Raw genomic sequence first — 16,756 nt, 5'->3', positions numbered from 1 at the left:
TACTTAGGGATAATATGCTGGAAAGACATGTTTTACAGTTTAGCTCCATATTCTCTTAATATTCAGAAATATTCCATAAACACTGAACCTGCAGTGCAAACCAGGTTATCTGAATACAGATGGTGGATGTTTATGTAAGTATTTGGATTTGTTGGACAGGATGAAATCATGTTTGATTTCGACACCTAAGTGACAGCTTTTAACTCTGGACATTTCCACGTCTCCTTTTAAACAAATATGGACTGCAAATCTATCCAGTGCATTGAGTCGAGTTCTGACTAATGGATTGAGAGTAACAAACGGGCTAGTGCGTCTGTGAGGAAGGTGCCACCTGAGTAAACAGTCATTCATCTCAACTATATAAAGGCTGGCCAGACCTAGAAGGGACCATGAAGCAACTCCAGGGAACCAGAGAGAGAGAAGCCAGAAGACATCGACCAACATTTCTCACACACTCAACAGAGGGAATACAGGTGAGCAGCACCAAACCCCCTAATACTCCTTTTCGACCACTGAAATATTTCTCATCGGGAATTCTCTCTGAATTATATTATCTCCTATTGTGATGCTGTTTGGCTGAAATTGCTGACATTTGAAACAGCTTGTCCTCTCTTCTCTGCTAATATCTAGGAGGTCAAAAGATGAAAAGCACCCACTCTTTCGCTGGACTTCTGCTCTTGATCATTGTTCAGAGCAGCTGGCAGATCCCGCAGGAGAGCACAGAGGAAAACTCTAGGTAAGAGCCTCGAACTCGGAGCAACTTCTGAACTCTGCACCATTCAGGTTGAGGCTTTCTCTCTCTCTCTCTGTGAATACTCATCCTATAACTGCTGACTTGTCTGTTTTTTCAGCCTGTTGACAGAGGACTCCATGTTCAGTGAGCCAAGGGAGCTTTCAAACATGAAGAGACATTCAGAGGGAACCTTCTCTAACGACTACAGTAAATATCTTGAGTCGAGACGAGCACAAGACTTTGTCCAGTGGCTAATGAACTCCAAGAGAAGTGGGTGAGTGTCTTTTTCTTCTTCCTCTGCTGCGTGTCGGTCTTCCTCATTCCATTTCACAATGTAGTGGATCATCTTCCAGTATGAGACTTAAACTGAAACTGTATGAATGCAGTAGTTACAATAAGAGATATGGCTTGTGAAATGTCAAACGCTTTTTGCTGCGCTATAACCAAAGATAAGCTTCTGCTACACTTTATGACATACTGCAGATATTTACTGCGTGTTGGTGATTATCTTGGTTGTATATGGTTTTAAGTTACAGTTCAGTAAAACCTTACTACATCAGCTTAACAATGCACCGTGAATCAATTAGCTTATTATCCTCATATTATCAATTCTAAATAGTTATTATCAACACTGTAAAATCTCTCCGTGTGTTTTCAGTGGTCCCATCAAACGACATGCAGAGGGTACCTACACCAGCGACGTGAGCTCCTACCTGCAGGACCAGGCAGCCAAGGAATTTGTGTCCTGGCTGAAGAATGGCCGAGGCAGACGAGAATAGGGCTCCTCTACTCAGTCACAGAGTCCCCCAGTGTCTTATGTCCCTGCAGTCAAGAGAGAATGCAACTCATCCAGAATGACCCCCTTGTTCCATTTCATGTTTTATAACCTGCATCGTCCTCTGGTCGTGCTAATAAATCCCCTGACAAGAAATGCTGTTGTCTGTCAAATGCTAATGTTTTGGTTGTTAACAGAGAACGGTGACAATGTATTATCTAAATGCTTCACTCTGTACTTAAACATCAGTGGTAAGATTTTCGAAGTGATACAAAAGGAGAGGAATATTGTGGTTAAAGGGTAGCCTAAGAGTGAGATGTTCTTTCACTCTCCTAAAAATAACAGGTGCAAAATGTTGGTAAAACTGGCCCAAAATCTGTCATCTGTACCTTGCTTATTTTTGGTGGAAACATTTTAAAGGTCCAATGCAACCATTTCTGACAAGGAAAAATCTGTCATTCTGTCCCTGAACAAGGCAGTTAACCCACTGTTCCCTGGTAGGCTGTCATTGTAAATAAGAATTTGTTCTGAACTGACTTGCCTAGTTAAATAAAGTTTAAAATTGACAATTTCACAATATTATTCCAACATCATAGTGGGGATATATACACTGAGTATACAAAACATTAAGAATACCTGCTCTTTCCATGATATAGACTGACCAGGTGAATCCAGTTGAAAGCTATGATCCCTTATTGATGTCACTTGTTAAATCCACTTCAATCAGTGTAGATGAAGGGGAGGAGACAGGTTAAAGAAGATTTGAGACATGGATTGTGTGTGTGGCATTCAGAGGATGAATGGGCAAGACAAAATATGTAGGTGCCATTGAACAGGTTCTGGTAGTAGGTGCCAGGCGCACCGGTTTGTGTCAAGAACTGCAATGCTGCTGGGATTTTCACGCTCAACATTTCCTGTGTTAATCATTAATGGTCCACTACCCAAAGGACATCCAGCCAACTTGACACAACTGTGGGAAGCATTGGAGTCAACATGGGCCAGCATTCCCTTTGATTGCTTCTGACACCTTGTCGAGAGAGATGGATTATAAAATGAACCCATAAACAAAAATTAAGTGGAAACATAATCCTTACTTTTATAATAGATGTAATTGTATTATTTATAAGTAACACTTCAAGGACATCATGTTCAAGTAGAGACCCTGTGTTCACGGAGGTGGAACCCAAATCAATCAGCCTTGAGGCCAGCCGTATCACCAAGAGGAAAACACACCCAGGGATTTCAATCAGGTAATGGAAAGACGTGCTGTCACATCTGCTAATTTAGCGTCATAACACGTTTTACCGATGTTGCACCGACAGCAAGGACACTTGAGGAAACCAATAGACAATGCTATGTCAATGACAGCCTAGCAGAGATCAGTGGTCAATCAGGCGTCACTTCCTGGGTGTTCCTGGCATGGAAACAAACTAGTCACATGAGCCAGATATATGTCGTGCTTTGGGATGCTATAGCTTTCTAAGCTGTCAGCTAGTGCATCAAAAAGCATCTGTTACATTTTTTTTTTAAAGCCTGCCCGCTCAATTCTATTTATATTCCAAATCTCTAAGAGTCATACTGGACATTTGTCGTAATCGACATTTGCGGGTTCTTTTGTTGTTGAATTTAGAAAAGCTAATAAGTGAGTCACTTCTGTAGATGAGGATAACGTTGTGTTCTGTATAGTATGTTCAAGTGAAGTCATATTGTATTACCTCCAGGCAAATTGAGTTCCTGCACTGAATGGCTTCAGCATGTGCACTTCATTATCCAACCTCGTTATCCAACCTCATGCTCACAAGGCAGATGTGGCTGTGAGTGTAGCGGAAGACTCAGTTGAGCGGATTGCTGTCAAACACTCTCACCTACAATGTAAGTGACCTGACCTCGTGTATACGGTTGACTGGTCAACTCAAAGTAGACCCTCACTGCCTCACGCCTTGGCTTTCTCATAAGTCAAAGTTTACAAAGTGAATCTAGAAACTCTCTCAAAATGAGAATTAAGGTTATTTTGGGGGACATTTGTTAAAGTGTCAAGCCCATATCAGACACGCCAAACAGCATGCAGTAGTATTGATGGTGGAAATAAACATGTTCAAATAAATGTATTACATTTGAGGTTTATAGTTTCATAGTAAATGTACATGTACAAGATACATCATAAACAGTAATACATCAGCTCTAAAGACCAATAACAACTTAGAAGCAGAAACAACATCATGATTTCCAGTGCCATATTTCCTTACAATGATTTAGGTCACAAACAAAACTGATTGAGTGACTATTTAAACAAATTCATTCCCGAGCTAAGTAAAAATGAGTAACGAGTAGTACTAGAAATGTTCAACAAGAGATTTTAAAATATTTTGCAGATACTGATACTTTAAAATGAAGCAACGGGTATGTATTATAGACAAATAGGCATGGCGAATTATATGTGAACAAATACATTTTTTTGTCATTGTAAAAAGGAAATAGTTTCAAAAATGTTATAACAATAAATATACTATACATTTTCCCCTTCTAGAAAAAGTGCTATTGCAATTGTTTCTATAGCCATGTATGTCTCCCTTTAGCAGACGCCTTCAAGTATTAGTTGAGCTTCATCTTTAGTTATTGAATGGACAATCATTCCTGGGCACACACAATGGCCCATGACAAACAACAAACGTAAAATGAAACACAAGCATGTACTTTGCAGCATGAAAAATATTGATATAATGCAATAACTGCAACTATTTCAACTTTGGCCGTAGAACTATGAAAACAAATATTTTGATTTCAACTAAAGCCAGGATTTTATTTTCTTCTTTGTTTCAATACTATCTATTGATATGCATAACAGTATTCTACAACTTAAGTCAGGCTTTTTACTATTCAAATGCTTAATGCAATGCTTGCTCTTTGTACAAGAACATGTTGCCAACCATAAATAAAATAAATAAAAAGCTATTTTCAACTAATCTCCTTGCTGGTAGTAATACATTTTATTGGTAGTAATACAATATTCAAAGCTTAAAGACAATTTGCAAAAAGCTGAAATCATAATGCGAATGCTCAAACACAGATACTGTAGATTTTCCTTCGCATTTATCGCATTTTGAAATTCAAGCAGATGCAGTATATTTTATAATACTTCATTAAATAAAACGTCATGCATAAAGTACATTTTGACTTTGCCTAGATGAATTCATCAATGATATATATATATATATATATACATACAGTGGGGCAAAAAAGTATTTAGTCAGCCACCAATTGTGGAAGTTCTCCCACTAAAAAAAAAAATGAGAGAGGCCTGTAATTTTCATCATAGGTACACTTCAACTATGACAGACAAAATGAGAAAAAAATCCAGAAAATCACATTGTAGGATTTTTAATGAATTTATTTGCAAATTATGGTGGAAAATAAGTATTTGGTTATCTACAAACAAGCAAGATTTCTGGCTCTCACAGACCTGTAACTTCTTCTTTAAGAGGCTCCTCTGTCCTCCACCCGTTACCTGTATTAATGGCACCTGTTTGAACTTGTTATCAGTATAAAAGACACCTGTCCACAACCTCAAACAGTCACACTCCAAACGCCACTATGGCCAAGAACAAAGAGCTGTCAAAGGACAGAATTGTAGACCTGCACCAGGCTGGGAAGACTGAATCTGCAATAGGTAAGCAGCTTGGTTTGAAGAAATCAACTGTGGGAGCAATTATTAGGAAATGGAAGACATACAAGACCACTGATAATCTCCCTAGATCTGGGGCTCCACGCAAGAGCTCACCCCGTGGGGTCAAATTTATCACAAGAACAGTGAGCAAAAATCCCAGAACCACACGGGGGGACCTAGTGAACGACCTGCAGAGAGCTGGGACCAAAGTAACAAAGCCTACCATCAGTAACACACTACGCAGCCAGGAACTCAAATCCTGCAGTGCCAGACGTGTCCCCCTGCTTAAGCCAGTACATGTCCAGGCCCATCTGAAGTTTGCTAGAGAGCATTTGGATGATCAAGAAGAAGATTGGGAGAATGTCATATGGTCAGCAAGGGCATTGAAAATGAAACGTGGCTGGGTCTTTCAGCATGACAATGATCCCAAACACACCGCCCGGGCAACGAAGGAATGGCTTCGTAAGAAGCATTTCAAGGTCCTGGAGTGGCCTAGCCAGTCTCCAGATCTCAACCCCATAGAAAATCTTTGGAGGGAGTTGAAAGTCCGTGTTGCCCAGCAACAGCCTCAAAACATCACTGCTCTAGAGGAGATCTGCATGGTGGAATGGGCCAAAATACCAGCAAAAGTGTGTGAAAACCTTGTGAAGACTTACAGAAAACGTTTGACTTCTGTCATTGCCAACAAAGGGTATATAACAAAGTATTGAGATAAACTTTTGTTATTGACCAAATACTTATTTTCCACGATAATTTGCAAATAAATGAATAAAAAATCCTACAGTGTGATTTTCTGGATTTTTTCCCTTCATTTTGTCTGTCATAGTTGAAGTGTACCTATGATGAAAATTACAGGCCTCTCTCATATTTTTAAGTGGGAGAACTTGCCCTATTGGTGGCTGACTAAATACTTTTTTGCCCCACTGTATATATATACTTGCTTTCATAGTCTTTAACTGCAGTATTGCACAAACTTTTAAATGGAGTGTTTATCTAGTTGGATAATTGATCAACTTCAAACAGCTGTAATATTATGATACTGGAAAAAAATACAAAAACATACAAAATACATACAATAAATAAATGTCTTTAGGTTCCCTCACAAAGAAGCCGTTTTGGACACGTCAACTTTTAAAAAAGACTGTTTTAAGCTTTTGAACACACAAAGATTTACAAGACAAAACATAAAGGAATGGTAAACTGTGGCACACAATATTGATTTGCTTAAAACACAGTAAAGGGGAAAAGTCATAAACTTGACTCCCTGTCGAAGCAGCCCTTCCTCATCTTTCTTCTCTTCTTTTCTTTCCTACCACTGTTCTTGGATAAGCTGTGGGTATAAACACTGGCTGTTAGTGCTTTCCAAGTATACAGCTTCAGAACGTAAACTTTATACCGATCAGCTGTCCAGCTCCAACAAGAAGCGGAGCATCCTTTTTAGTCCAGGACTAGGCTTATTCAGTGTCCGGGAAACTGCCCCCCAAATGTATCATCAACTGATGTCTCAGTTGCGAGGGGCTTTACATTAACATTAGGTTCCTATTTGACATGCTTTAGTAACCTCATGCTAATCCACTCACATGTATAGTATTGTACTGTATGTTCCAGGCAGCTGAGAGGTATGAGGTCTGATGGGCAAGACCTCAGACAATGTTCATGAAAGAGCAGTTCTCAGGAGAGATGTACTAGTAATAAGTCACTCTCTAGCTGTTGCATATCGGAGCCTACAGCTAGCATGCTGTACTATAGTGCTCCTTGTCAAACTGCCCTTCACAGCCATTGGCTGAGGCATACAGTCAAAGGATGAATGGCATGCTAGCAGAGACTGATTGATACAGTTAGCATCTTTCATGCACTTTACATCCTTGCTGTCTCAGTCATGTCACTTTAAACTGAGCGCATGTTTACTCTCCACTGCCTGTCATATGCATGGGTTTATATTCCAAGCAGCGGAAAGTTAATGGACTTAGCATCCATAATGTTTACCTTTGCCTAACACTGGCAGTTCCTAAGAGCTGTGCACTCTCAGTGTTGTTGAACTAAAACAATTCTAATGTAACTTGACAATTTGTAGAATGCAAAATAAGCAGCATCTAGTTTCAACCAAATGATCAATTTAAAAAAATTGACATTTTCCTGTCCTGCATCATATCATGCAAAGATAAAAAAAAACATTATTATTTTTTCTCAAAAAACGGACCAAACAGACTAAGGATGAGCAAGCAAGGGCACAGGGATCAGACTCTTACCTTTGGTGGATTCAGCATCTATGAGGATATGAGGGAACTTATGATAGAGATGGAATGGGAAAATACAGTCAAGAAATGGAACAACTCATCAGCTCTAAATGTACCGTCAACCCATTTTGTTTACAGTACTGACTCACAGTATCAATTTCCTAAAAATCCTTTATATGAACATTACACTTGGTAAATATGAGGCATTCTATGGATTCAATGGTACATAGATGTCATTTGTTTCTTTAATGGGTTATAACACAAATACACTCGAGGAGGAATCCTAAATTGAGATATTCTAAATGAACTGATGCCGCAGGGAAATTAGCAAGAAGGTTTGAGTTACATGCATGTATCTTAAATTCGGCTTCATATTCATACATTTTTATACAGACGGACAGAAAAACAAAAAACAAAGAGATGTTTTCAACATCAATGTGTTGATTTCGGATGAACACGACTGAAGGCAATTCAATACCTTTTTGAGTCTAGCTCTTTTTTAGAGTTGTCAGAGTTGACATTCCACGTGTTTCCAAAAGAGCCTCTGGACATTTCTTCAGTGATGTTGAGTGCGGATTCACTCCTAAAAAACAAGACATAATCATGCATAATAATTCACAACAATCAGTAAACTATTTGACTACTAATGAAGCATGAAGTGTGATTCGATTAATATTTTTTCCACTCACAGTGGCTGATAACTTACTTTTGATATCCTTCTAACGGCACCTGCACTACTCCATCTTCCTCTCCCAAAATACTTTGCTCCTCCTCCTTAGGAATAAGAAAATCAACAGGAACTTGTTATACTAGTGATATCTAGTACTTTATGTAATACATTTGTTAAAACACACGCAGAGATGAACTATTACAACGGAAGTTACATATCTCAAGTAAAAATTATCTACTGATATTGTCACACCCTGATCTGTTTCACCTGTCTTTTTGCTTGGCTCCACCCCCCTCCAGGTGTCGCCCATCTTCCCAATTATTAGTGAAACCTTTGTTCTCCAACAGGTTCTCCTCTGGGAGAACCAGCTTTTTGTAAAAAGCAGAGAAGTGCGAATTCCATCACTCCACTATCCCCTTTCTGGTTTACATCATCGCTGCATGGAGTGTACATATGGATCCCAGGAAGGTGAGAGTGGTGGTGGATTGGCCCCAGCCTCTGTCCAGAGTACAGCTGCAATGTTTGCTGGGATTCGGCAACTTTTATCGCCGCTTTATCCGGGGGCTGCAGCACCCTGGCTTCCCCTGGACCTCAAGTTACATCCCTGCGCCGCCTTCTCCCACCGCCTCAACGCCACAGAGAGGAACTACGATGTGGGGAATCGGTTGCTTCTCCATGTGAAGATGGCGTTGGAGGATTGGAGGCACTTTTTAGAGGGGGCAGAATATCCATTCATTGTGTGGACTGACCACAAGAACCTGGAATATCTCCACATCGCCAAGCGCCTCAATTCCAAGCAGGCTAGGTGGGCCCTACTGTTCACCCGGTTCAACTTCTCCTTCTCCTCCCGGCTGGGATCCAAGAATGCCAAGCCGGACGTCATGTCGCTATAGCCCCACAACTACTACCCCGGAACCTGAGACCATCTTTCCCACCTCGTGCCTGGCAATAGCAGTCAGCAGAGGATTAGGGAAGCAGGTTCAGGAGGCGCAGTGTTCCCAGCCGAACCCCGGGAGGGCGGGGTCCAGATAACTGGATGTTCGTGCCTGATGCGGTCCACTCCGCGGTCCTAGAGTGGGCCCACTCCTCCAGGCTTGCCTGCCACCCGGGCTCCCGTAGGACCCTGGCTTTTGTGTGACAACGCTTTTGGTGGCCTATCATAGTTCCTGACGTTTCCGCATTCATCGCCGCTTGCACTGTCTGTGCACAGAACATGACTCTTCGGCAAGCTCGGTCTGGTCTCCCCCAACCTCTGCCTGTCCCTCACCGTCCCTGGCCCACATCTCCCTGGACTTTGTCACGGGTCTCCCCCCGTCTGATGGCAACACCCCCATCCTGACCATGGTGGATCGGTTTTCCAAAGCCATGAACTTCATTCCTCTCCCCAAGCTACCCTCTGCCAAAGAAACGGCCCAGCTCATAGTGCAGCACGTCTTCCGGATCCATGGACTATTAGTAGACATGATCTCCGACTGGGGTCCTCAATTCTCATCAAGGTTCTGGAAGGTGTTCTGCACCCTCATTGGGTCGTCAGCCAGCCTGTCCTCCGGGTTTCAGTCCAGCGGCCAGTCGCAGTGAGCCAACCAAGACTTAGAGACTACCCTGCGCTGTCTGGTCTCTGCCAACCTCACCACCTGGAGCCAGCAGCTTGTGTGGGTCAAATAGGCCCGCAACACCCTTCTCTGCTCTGCCACGGGCCTATCACCCTTTGAGTGTTCCCTAGGGTATCAGCCACTGCTCTTCCCTTAGCAAGAAGAAGAGGTCGGCATACCTTCTGCCTGGATTCTTTGTCCGCCGCGGTCACCGTACCTGGAGGAGAGCCCGGTCGGCCCTCAAGACCACCTCCAGGTATCGACGACAAGCGGATCGCCACCGGACTCCCCCGGACTCCCCGGTAGCGTCTAGGGCAGAAGGTAAGGCTGTCCACCTGGGATCTGCCCCTCTGGGTGGGATCCCGCAAACTCCCCCCCCCGGTTTCTCGGGCCCGTTTCCCATCTCCAAAGTCATTAGCCCCTCTGCTGTTTGTCTTCTTTTGTCCCATATGCTTCGTATACATCCCACCTTTCATGTGTCCAGAGTTAAACCCATATCTTATAGCCACTTGTCTCACGTTTCCTGGCCCACAACGCTCCCCCGTCTCATCAACGGCCAACCGGCGTACACAGTGAAGCATCTCCTGAAGGTTCGACCTAGGGGAGGGGGATCCAGTTCCTGGTTTACTGGGAGGGTTATAGCCCGAAGGAGAGGTGCTGGGTCTGCCTGCGCTGAGCCTGCCTGCCCTGAGCCTGCCTGCCCTGACCCTGCCTGCCCTGACCCTGCCTGCCCTGCCCCTGCCTGCCCTGCCCTGACCTGACCCTGCCTGGCCCTGACCCTGCCTGCCCCTGATCCTGCCTGGCCCTGACCCTGCCTGGCCCTGACCCTGCCTGCCCCTGATCCTGCCTGCCCCTGATCCTGCCTGGCCCTGACCCTGCCTGGCCCTGCCTGCCCCTGATCCTGCCTGGCCCTGACCCTGCCTGGCCCTGACCCTGCCTGCCCCTGATCCTGCCTGCCCCTGATCCTGCCTGGCCCTGACCCTGCCTGGCCCTGACCCTGCCTGGCCCTGACCCTGCCTGGCCCTGATCCTGCCTGCCCCTGATCCTGCCTGGCCCTGACCCTGCCTGGCCCTGCCTGGCCCTGACTGGCCCTGACCCTGCCTGCCCCTGATCCTGCCTGCCCCTGACCCTGCCTGGCCCTGATCCTGCCTGCCCCTGACCCTGCCTGGCCCTGACCCTGCTTGCCCCTGATCCTGCCTGCCGTTTTGGACCATTTGAACCCTCACTGGATTTCTGATCCCTGGTTTTCCGGCCCCTGTATTATAAATAAACGTTTGTTTCTTCGACACTGTCTGTATCTGGGTCCTCCTTGAAACGTGATAGATATATGGCATATTAGTGTCATGTGTTGATTTTTAAGGTTTATTTTAGCCTCACCAAAGGGCTAATATTCCTTGATGCTATTTTTATACCACAGGAGATTGATGCCAACTTAATTGGGGAGGATTGGCTCGTGGTAATGGCTGGAGCAGAATGAGTGGAATGGTATCAAATCAATAAAACACATTATTTATGTTTGATGCCTTTCCATTGGCTCCGTTCCAGACATTATTATGAGCCGTCCTCCCTTCATCAGCCTCCACTGTTTCATACCTCTTCTTCAGCATCCTCCAGTTTCTTCTTCTTACTCTCTGGCATTAGATCATCCAGCCAGCTCATCTCTCTCTTGGTGAAGAAGCAATCCATCAATTTCCGAATGAACACCAGCGCCAACACCTGCAAGGAACACAAACCCTACATTACTATACAGACAGAATCCCAGCCATAGGGCAGGAGCCTTATCTCCTGTTTCTGTAGAGCATCAAGACATATAGGTTTCACAATGTATAACTTAAGACATTGTCTTACTTCAATCTAAAATATGGCCAAATAAAGCAAAGTACCCAGATTGCCTTCGCATATTTGGCATATACAGGTAACTCCATCCAGATGAATCTACTGTATAAGGCAGAAATATGTTTGCTTACCATCATTGGGAAGACGATGGCATAATTGGAGGTCTTGATGACCCAGAGCATGACCAGGCAGCTGAGCTGGATGATGGTGAAGAGATGGACCTTCCGCAGGGGAACGTGTCTCAGGTAGATGAAGTCAGGCTGGTGCTTGGCTGGCATGCCAAACAGCTTCAGACGGTCAAACAACTGATAAGCAATAGAACAATGGATTACATTACAACCTCAGGACCATTGTATTCCGGCTTATGTGTTTCTGTACTGTGTTTTAATGTCCTCAGATGGTCTTTGTGAAATTAGCTTTAGATGTAGGTCAAGTGTGCTGGGACTTAGCCTTACAAGCCTATGTTTGTTTTTTAAAATACATGTCATGCTTTATTCAGACATGCACAGAAACAGATGAGAATAAGGAGGGGAATTAGGAGGAAAGGTGGAGATAGGAATTGAACACCTGGTCTCTGGAGGGAAGGCATGTATACTGAGTGTAGAAAACATTAGGAACACCCCACCCCCCTTCCCCCATTCCATTCAGGACAGCCTCAATTCATCACTACAAGGTGTTGAAAGCGTTCAACAGGGATCCTGGCCCATGTTGACTCCAATGCTTCCCGCAGTTGTGTCAAGTTGGCTGGGCCTGATCACCGACAACGACGAAACTGCCTATAGGGAGGAGGTCAGGGACCTCGGAGATGATCGTGGACTACAGGACGGGGCTGTAGTGGAGCAGGTTCAGAGCTTCAAGTTCCTTGCTGTCCACATCACTAACAAACTATCATGGTCCAAACATATCAAGACAGTCGTGAAGAGGGCATGACAATGCCTATTCTCCCTCAGGAGACTGAAAAGATTTGGCCTGGGTCCTCAAATCCTCAAAAAGTTCTGCTGTTGCACCATCGAGAGCATCCTGGCTGGTTATATCACCGCCTGGTTGGCAACTTCTCGTCCTCCGACTGCAAGGTGCTATAGAGGGTAGTGAGTACTGCACAGTACATCACTGGGGCCAAGCTTCCTGCAATCCAGGACATTTATACCAAGCGGTGTCAGAGGAAGGTCCTAAAAATTGCCAAAGACTCCAGCCACCCTAGTCAAAGACTGTTCTCTCTGCTTCCTCATGGCAATCAAATGGCTACCCGGACTATTTGCATTGATGATTGCTTTGCACACTTTTGTCATTCTCTCACCCAGCTTCATGAGTTAGTCACCTGGAATGCATTTCTATTCAACCGGTTTGCCTTGTTAAAAGTTCATTTGAGGAATTATTTTCCTTCTTAATGCGTTAGAGCCAATCAGTTGCGTTGTGACAAGGTAGGGATGGTATACAGAAGATAGCCCTATTTGGTAAAAGACCAAGTCCATATTATGGCAAGAACAGCTCAAATAAGCAAAGAGAAACAACAGTCCATGATTACTTTAAAACTGGGCTCTCCAACTCTGTTCCTGGAGAGCTACCCTTCTGTAGGTTTTCACTCCATCCCCAGTTGTAACTAACCTGATTTCAGCTCATCAACTAGCTAATGAGTAGAATCAGGTGTGCTAGAATAGGGTTGGAGCAAAAACCTGTAGAAAATAATAAAAAATAAAGAAAAACCCTTTAATATGTAGGTGTCCAAACTTTTGACTGGTACTGTACATATTACCTCAATTACCTTGACTAACCTGTACCCCCCCACACATTGACTCAGTACCGGTACCTCCTGCCTCGTTATTGTTATTTTATTGTTCCCCTTTGATTTTTTAAATTTATTTAGTAAATACTTTATCAACTTTCTCATTTCACTGTAAGGTCTACCTGGCACCTGTTGTATTCGGGCACATGTGACAAATAACATTTGATTTGATTGAATGTCCTTTGGGGTGGTGGACCATTCTTTATGCACACTGGAAACTGTTGAGAGTGAAAAATCAAGCAGCATTGGGATCATCAATAAGGGATCATAGCTTTCACCTGGATTCACCTGGTCAGTCTATGTCATGGAAAGAGCAGGTGTCTTTAATGTTTTGTACACTCAGTGTATGTCGCTTGTGCCTGGCTTGTTACCCACTCGACCGCGGCCCAGCACCTTACAAGTCAATATCGACTGAATGTCATGTACTGTACAGAAACTGCAGTGTGTTTAGTGATCTCCTACCTGTATTCCTCTGAGCGAAGATGCTCCCATGTACAGGAATACTCCATACAACACAGGCATGGGAATGTACTAAAGGGACCAGAGACATTCTATTATGATTCAGTTATACAAGCATCAACCAAAGAAATGGTGGAAAAGTGAGATTCAACTATAGAAAACGTAGCGTAAAACATCGGTCCGCTTTGTGACACTGCAGACTAATACACTGGGTGCAAAATAAACACAGCGACACTTTTATCACACTGCGACAGGAACGGATTTTGGACAGTCCAGAAGCTAGAGCCAACACACAATACTCCTCAGAGAAGCTATCTGACCTTGAGCACAGAGGTCATGAACACCGAGCAGCCCATGAGTAGGAAGATCATGAGGCCAGTGAAGCGCTGCTCGCGGATGCCCAGGAACTTGGGTTGTTCCCCGGGGGCCGAGCACTCCGACTCCAGCTTCAGACTGTTGACGTGGGAGATGGAGAGAACGGTGGCAGCCACGAACCAGGGCAAACCCATGATGGAACATACCCCCAGCATGACACCCACCACGAACAAGTCCAAATGGTACCCGCAGCCTTTCTGTGGGGAAGGAAACACAATACAGTACAACTGAGAATACACTACTCAATATTCCGCGGCAGCAACATTTCATAATGGTTCAGGAAAATATTGTCAAAATGTTAACTAATTCCCAGAGTAGAAAGAGATTTCTGAAAGGGACTTTTTCAGTCCATATCAACCAGTACTGGACGCTATTTGACAATCAACTACACATGCACCACTTCAAAGCCAACTAAAAAGTGTATATTCAGGTTATGGTGAACAAAGCCTCCCGTATGAGCTGAGCTGAGCCATTACAGTATCCTACAGTACCTTTAGTTTGTGCTCCTTCCTGTTGATGATGACCGCGGTGATCTGCTGGTCCATGAAGATGAGGATGGTGCAGAGCAGCGCAGGGATCACTGTCACGATGGTGGTCCACCAAGGGTTGCCGCCTAACGGGCTGATCAACCAACCACGGTCATCTCTGGTCGGCTACAAGGATTTGGATTGCTGTCAGATATTGCATCTACACAGCATGGCACATGTATTTTGAGTCAAAACGTATGATCACCTTGTAATACTTTGTTACATAGCTCACCTTGAACACACTGGGGACTTTTAGTTTTGGAGATGGGACCCCTAAGGCATAGTCCACCAGGACCATGGTAAAGATGGTGATGAACACAGCAAAGTCACTGATGACAGCTCTCAACTGTGCAAGAGAGGGGTGCATGTCTTAGTGCAGGGACCATCTATATCATTGTTCAATATCAATCACAGATTGCACAGGGCACTCAAACACTGAGCACCCCGGTTATGGATTCAATTCTCCCAAAAAAAGGAAGGGGGGGGGGCTTCCGTGGCCAAACAGCGTGATAAGTGGTGCTCCCTTAAATCTTAATAGAATCCAACGAAAGTGGGGGAGGCGTGACACTTTTCTTAATTAAAAACCTGTATTTTATTACTAATTTGCTTTGAACTACCATAATCACACAGTACTCACATATGACCACTAGAGTGCTCCACTGCACCATAAACCTCAGCAGAAGGACAGAAACCTTGTCTGCAGTCTACAAACTCATAATAGATACAAACCAGTGTGATTACAGTAGGATCTGGGTCTGCTGCCTTACCTTGGTGGGGAAGTAACGGCTGAACTTGAACTCCTTTAGGAACGCTGACATGAAGACAGTGGAGAAGAAGAGAACCACGGACCAGAAGAGAACATCTGGAATATAGGGTCCGTGAGGGCCACAGGCACTGCCCACAAACTCTCCTCTCTTCTCCATGCAGTCCTGCAACAATAGGTAGAGGAGGGTGATTGGTCTGCCCTACTACAAGTGGAATTAATAGTGCATGACAATGCAGTCAATTACAAAATCGTTTGGTTAAGAGGGCCTTGGATTAAGAGTACAGAAAGCAACATTAATACAAAAAATGTGCTTTTATGGTGATTTGGCATGGGATAATCCAGAATAATCCAGCCCACCACATGTCCTTAATCTTCTGCACAGGACCAGCTCCATCTGGGAGAGTATGCCACTTTGTGAGGAACACCTGTTTTTTGCTCTCTAATTCAGTTTATTAAACCACAAATTGTACTATTAAGGCTAGGTTTGTCTTTTCTCAGGACACGAGACCTGACCCAGATGAACTCCTTCTCTGAATTTGTCTTGATCCTTCCCATAGACTACACAGATTTCACTAGACACTCTTATACGGTACCTTAACCTCGAGTGCCTCCCAGTAGACCTCAGAAGCAGTGACGTTGTTCTGCTCCCAGTACTGTATGGTGGCATTGCTTGGATCCGGAGGTTCAACACAAGAACACCTTATAGAAACAATAGAACACGTCACCGTCAAATCCCTCCTTCACAATCATCTCAAATGAAGTTGTTACCTTCGTTCAGAACTCGAAGGAATGTTTTCCCGGACACAGATTTATGCCTAGCTCTGGATTAAAAAGGCAGGCGAGTGCAAACGTACGAGTACTGTGTGAGTTTGTCCAGGTTGTTGTTCATGTTGATGGGGTAGTGTTCCCCCAGGTGGATGAGCTTCTCCAAGGCCTCGTAGATGAAGATGATGCAGATGAGCGAGGCGAAGGCCTCCTCTGTGAAGCGGGTGATGTAACAGACCAGGGAGCTGGCATCTGTGGCCACTAGGACCAGGCAGAGGAACGCTGTCCACAGCCCTATACAGGTTCTCAGTGAGAGGTAGGATAATCCATACTCCCTGGGGAGAGAGTTAAAACCTCACCGATACCTTACACTTTTCATTTAACTAGACAGGTCATTTAAGAAGAAACACTACAAATGACGGCCTGTGAACAGTGCCTGGTTCAGGGGCAGAACGACATATGTTTTTACATCGTCAGCTCAGGGATTTGATCAAGCAACCTGTCAGTTACTGGCCCAACACTCTGACCACGAGGCCACCTGACGCCGCGTATATGACCACATCTGTGGGATATG

The 16,756-nt window shown here is 44.2% G+C and overlaps 2 protein-coding genes across 3 annotated transcripts in view; one reads left to right on the top strand and one right to left on the bottom strand.

The window, feature by feature from the left end:
- The first annotated feature begins 397 nt into the window (after nt 1-397).
- LOC124042880 (glucagon-1-like) lies at nt 398-1,942 on the top strand. Its single transcript, XM_046361014.1, has 4 exons — nt 398-473; nt 631-736; nt 852-1,007; nt 1,392-1,942. The coding sequence occupies exons 2-4, from the start codon at nt 642-644 to the stop codon at nt 1,510-1,512; spliced, it is 372 nt and encodes a 123-aa protein (XP_046216970.1). The 5' UTR covers nt 398-473; nt 631-641; the 3' UTR covers nt 1,513-1,942.
- A 4,080-nt stretch (nt 1,943-6,022) lies between these two features.
- Nucleotides 6,023-16,756, bottom strand: part of LOC124043833 (sodium-driven chloride bicarbonate exchanger-like) — a 51,082-nt gene continuing 40,348 nt past the window's right edge. For both annotated transcript variants that reach the window (XM_046362858.1, XM_046362859.1), the window contains 13 exons: nt 16,272-16,517; nt 16,011-16,116; nt 15,419-15,580; nt 14,884-14,997; nt 14,616-14,777; nt 14,070-14,321; nt 13,753-13,821; nt 11,639-11,812; nt 11,265-11,387; nt 8,116-8,183; nt 7,888-7,992; nt 7,422-7,458; nt 6,023-6,502 (listed from right to left, as the gene is read on the bottom strand). In XM_046362858.1, coding sequence (XP_046218814.1) covers nt 7,440-7,458; nt 7,888-7,992; nt 8,116-8,183; nt 11,265-11,387; nt 11,639-11,812; nt 13,753-13,821; nt 14,070-14,321; nt 14,616-14,777; nt 14,884-14,997; nt 15,419-15,580; nt 16,011-16,116; nt 16,272-16,517 — 1,600 coding nt within the window. In that variant the 3' untranslated portion in view covers nt 6,023-6,502; nt 7,422-7,439. The remainder of the gene's footprint in view (nt 6,503-7,421; nt 7,459-7,887; nt 7,993-8,115; nt 8,184-11,264; nt 11,388-11,638; nt 11,813-13,752; nt 13,822-14,069; nt 14,322-14,615; nt 14,778-14,883; nt 14,998-15,418; nt 15,581-16,010; nt 16,117-16,271; nt 16,518-16,756) is intronic.

Source organism: Oncorhynchus gorbuscha, linkage group LG09 (genome assembly GCF_021184085.1).
Source record: "Oncorhynchus gorbuscha isolate QuinsamMale2020 ecotype Even-year linkage group LG09, OgorEven_v1.0, whole genome shotgun sequence".
NCBI lineage: Eukaryota > Metazoa > Chordata > Actinopteri > Salmoniformes > Salmonidae > Oncorhynchus > Oncorhynchus gorbuscha.
Note: the sequence above shows the minus strand (reverse complement) of the source record. Positions and strands in the feature narration are given on the sequence as shown.

Coding starts and splice junctions, on each gene's coding strand:
- LOC124042880 (XM_046361014.1), top strand. CDS start 642: ATGAAAAGCACCCACTCTTTCGCTGGACTTCTGCTCTTGATCATTGTT. Junction 737..851: donor AGCACAGAGGAAAACTCTAG/GTAAGAGCCTCG, acceptor CTGTTTTTTCAG/CCTGTTGACAGAGGACTCCA. Junction 1,008..1,391: donor ATGAACTCCAAGAGAAGTGG/GTGAGTGTCTTT, acceptor GTGTGTTTTCAG/TGGTCCCATCAAACGACATG.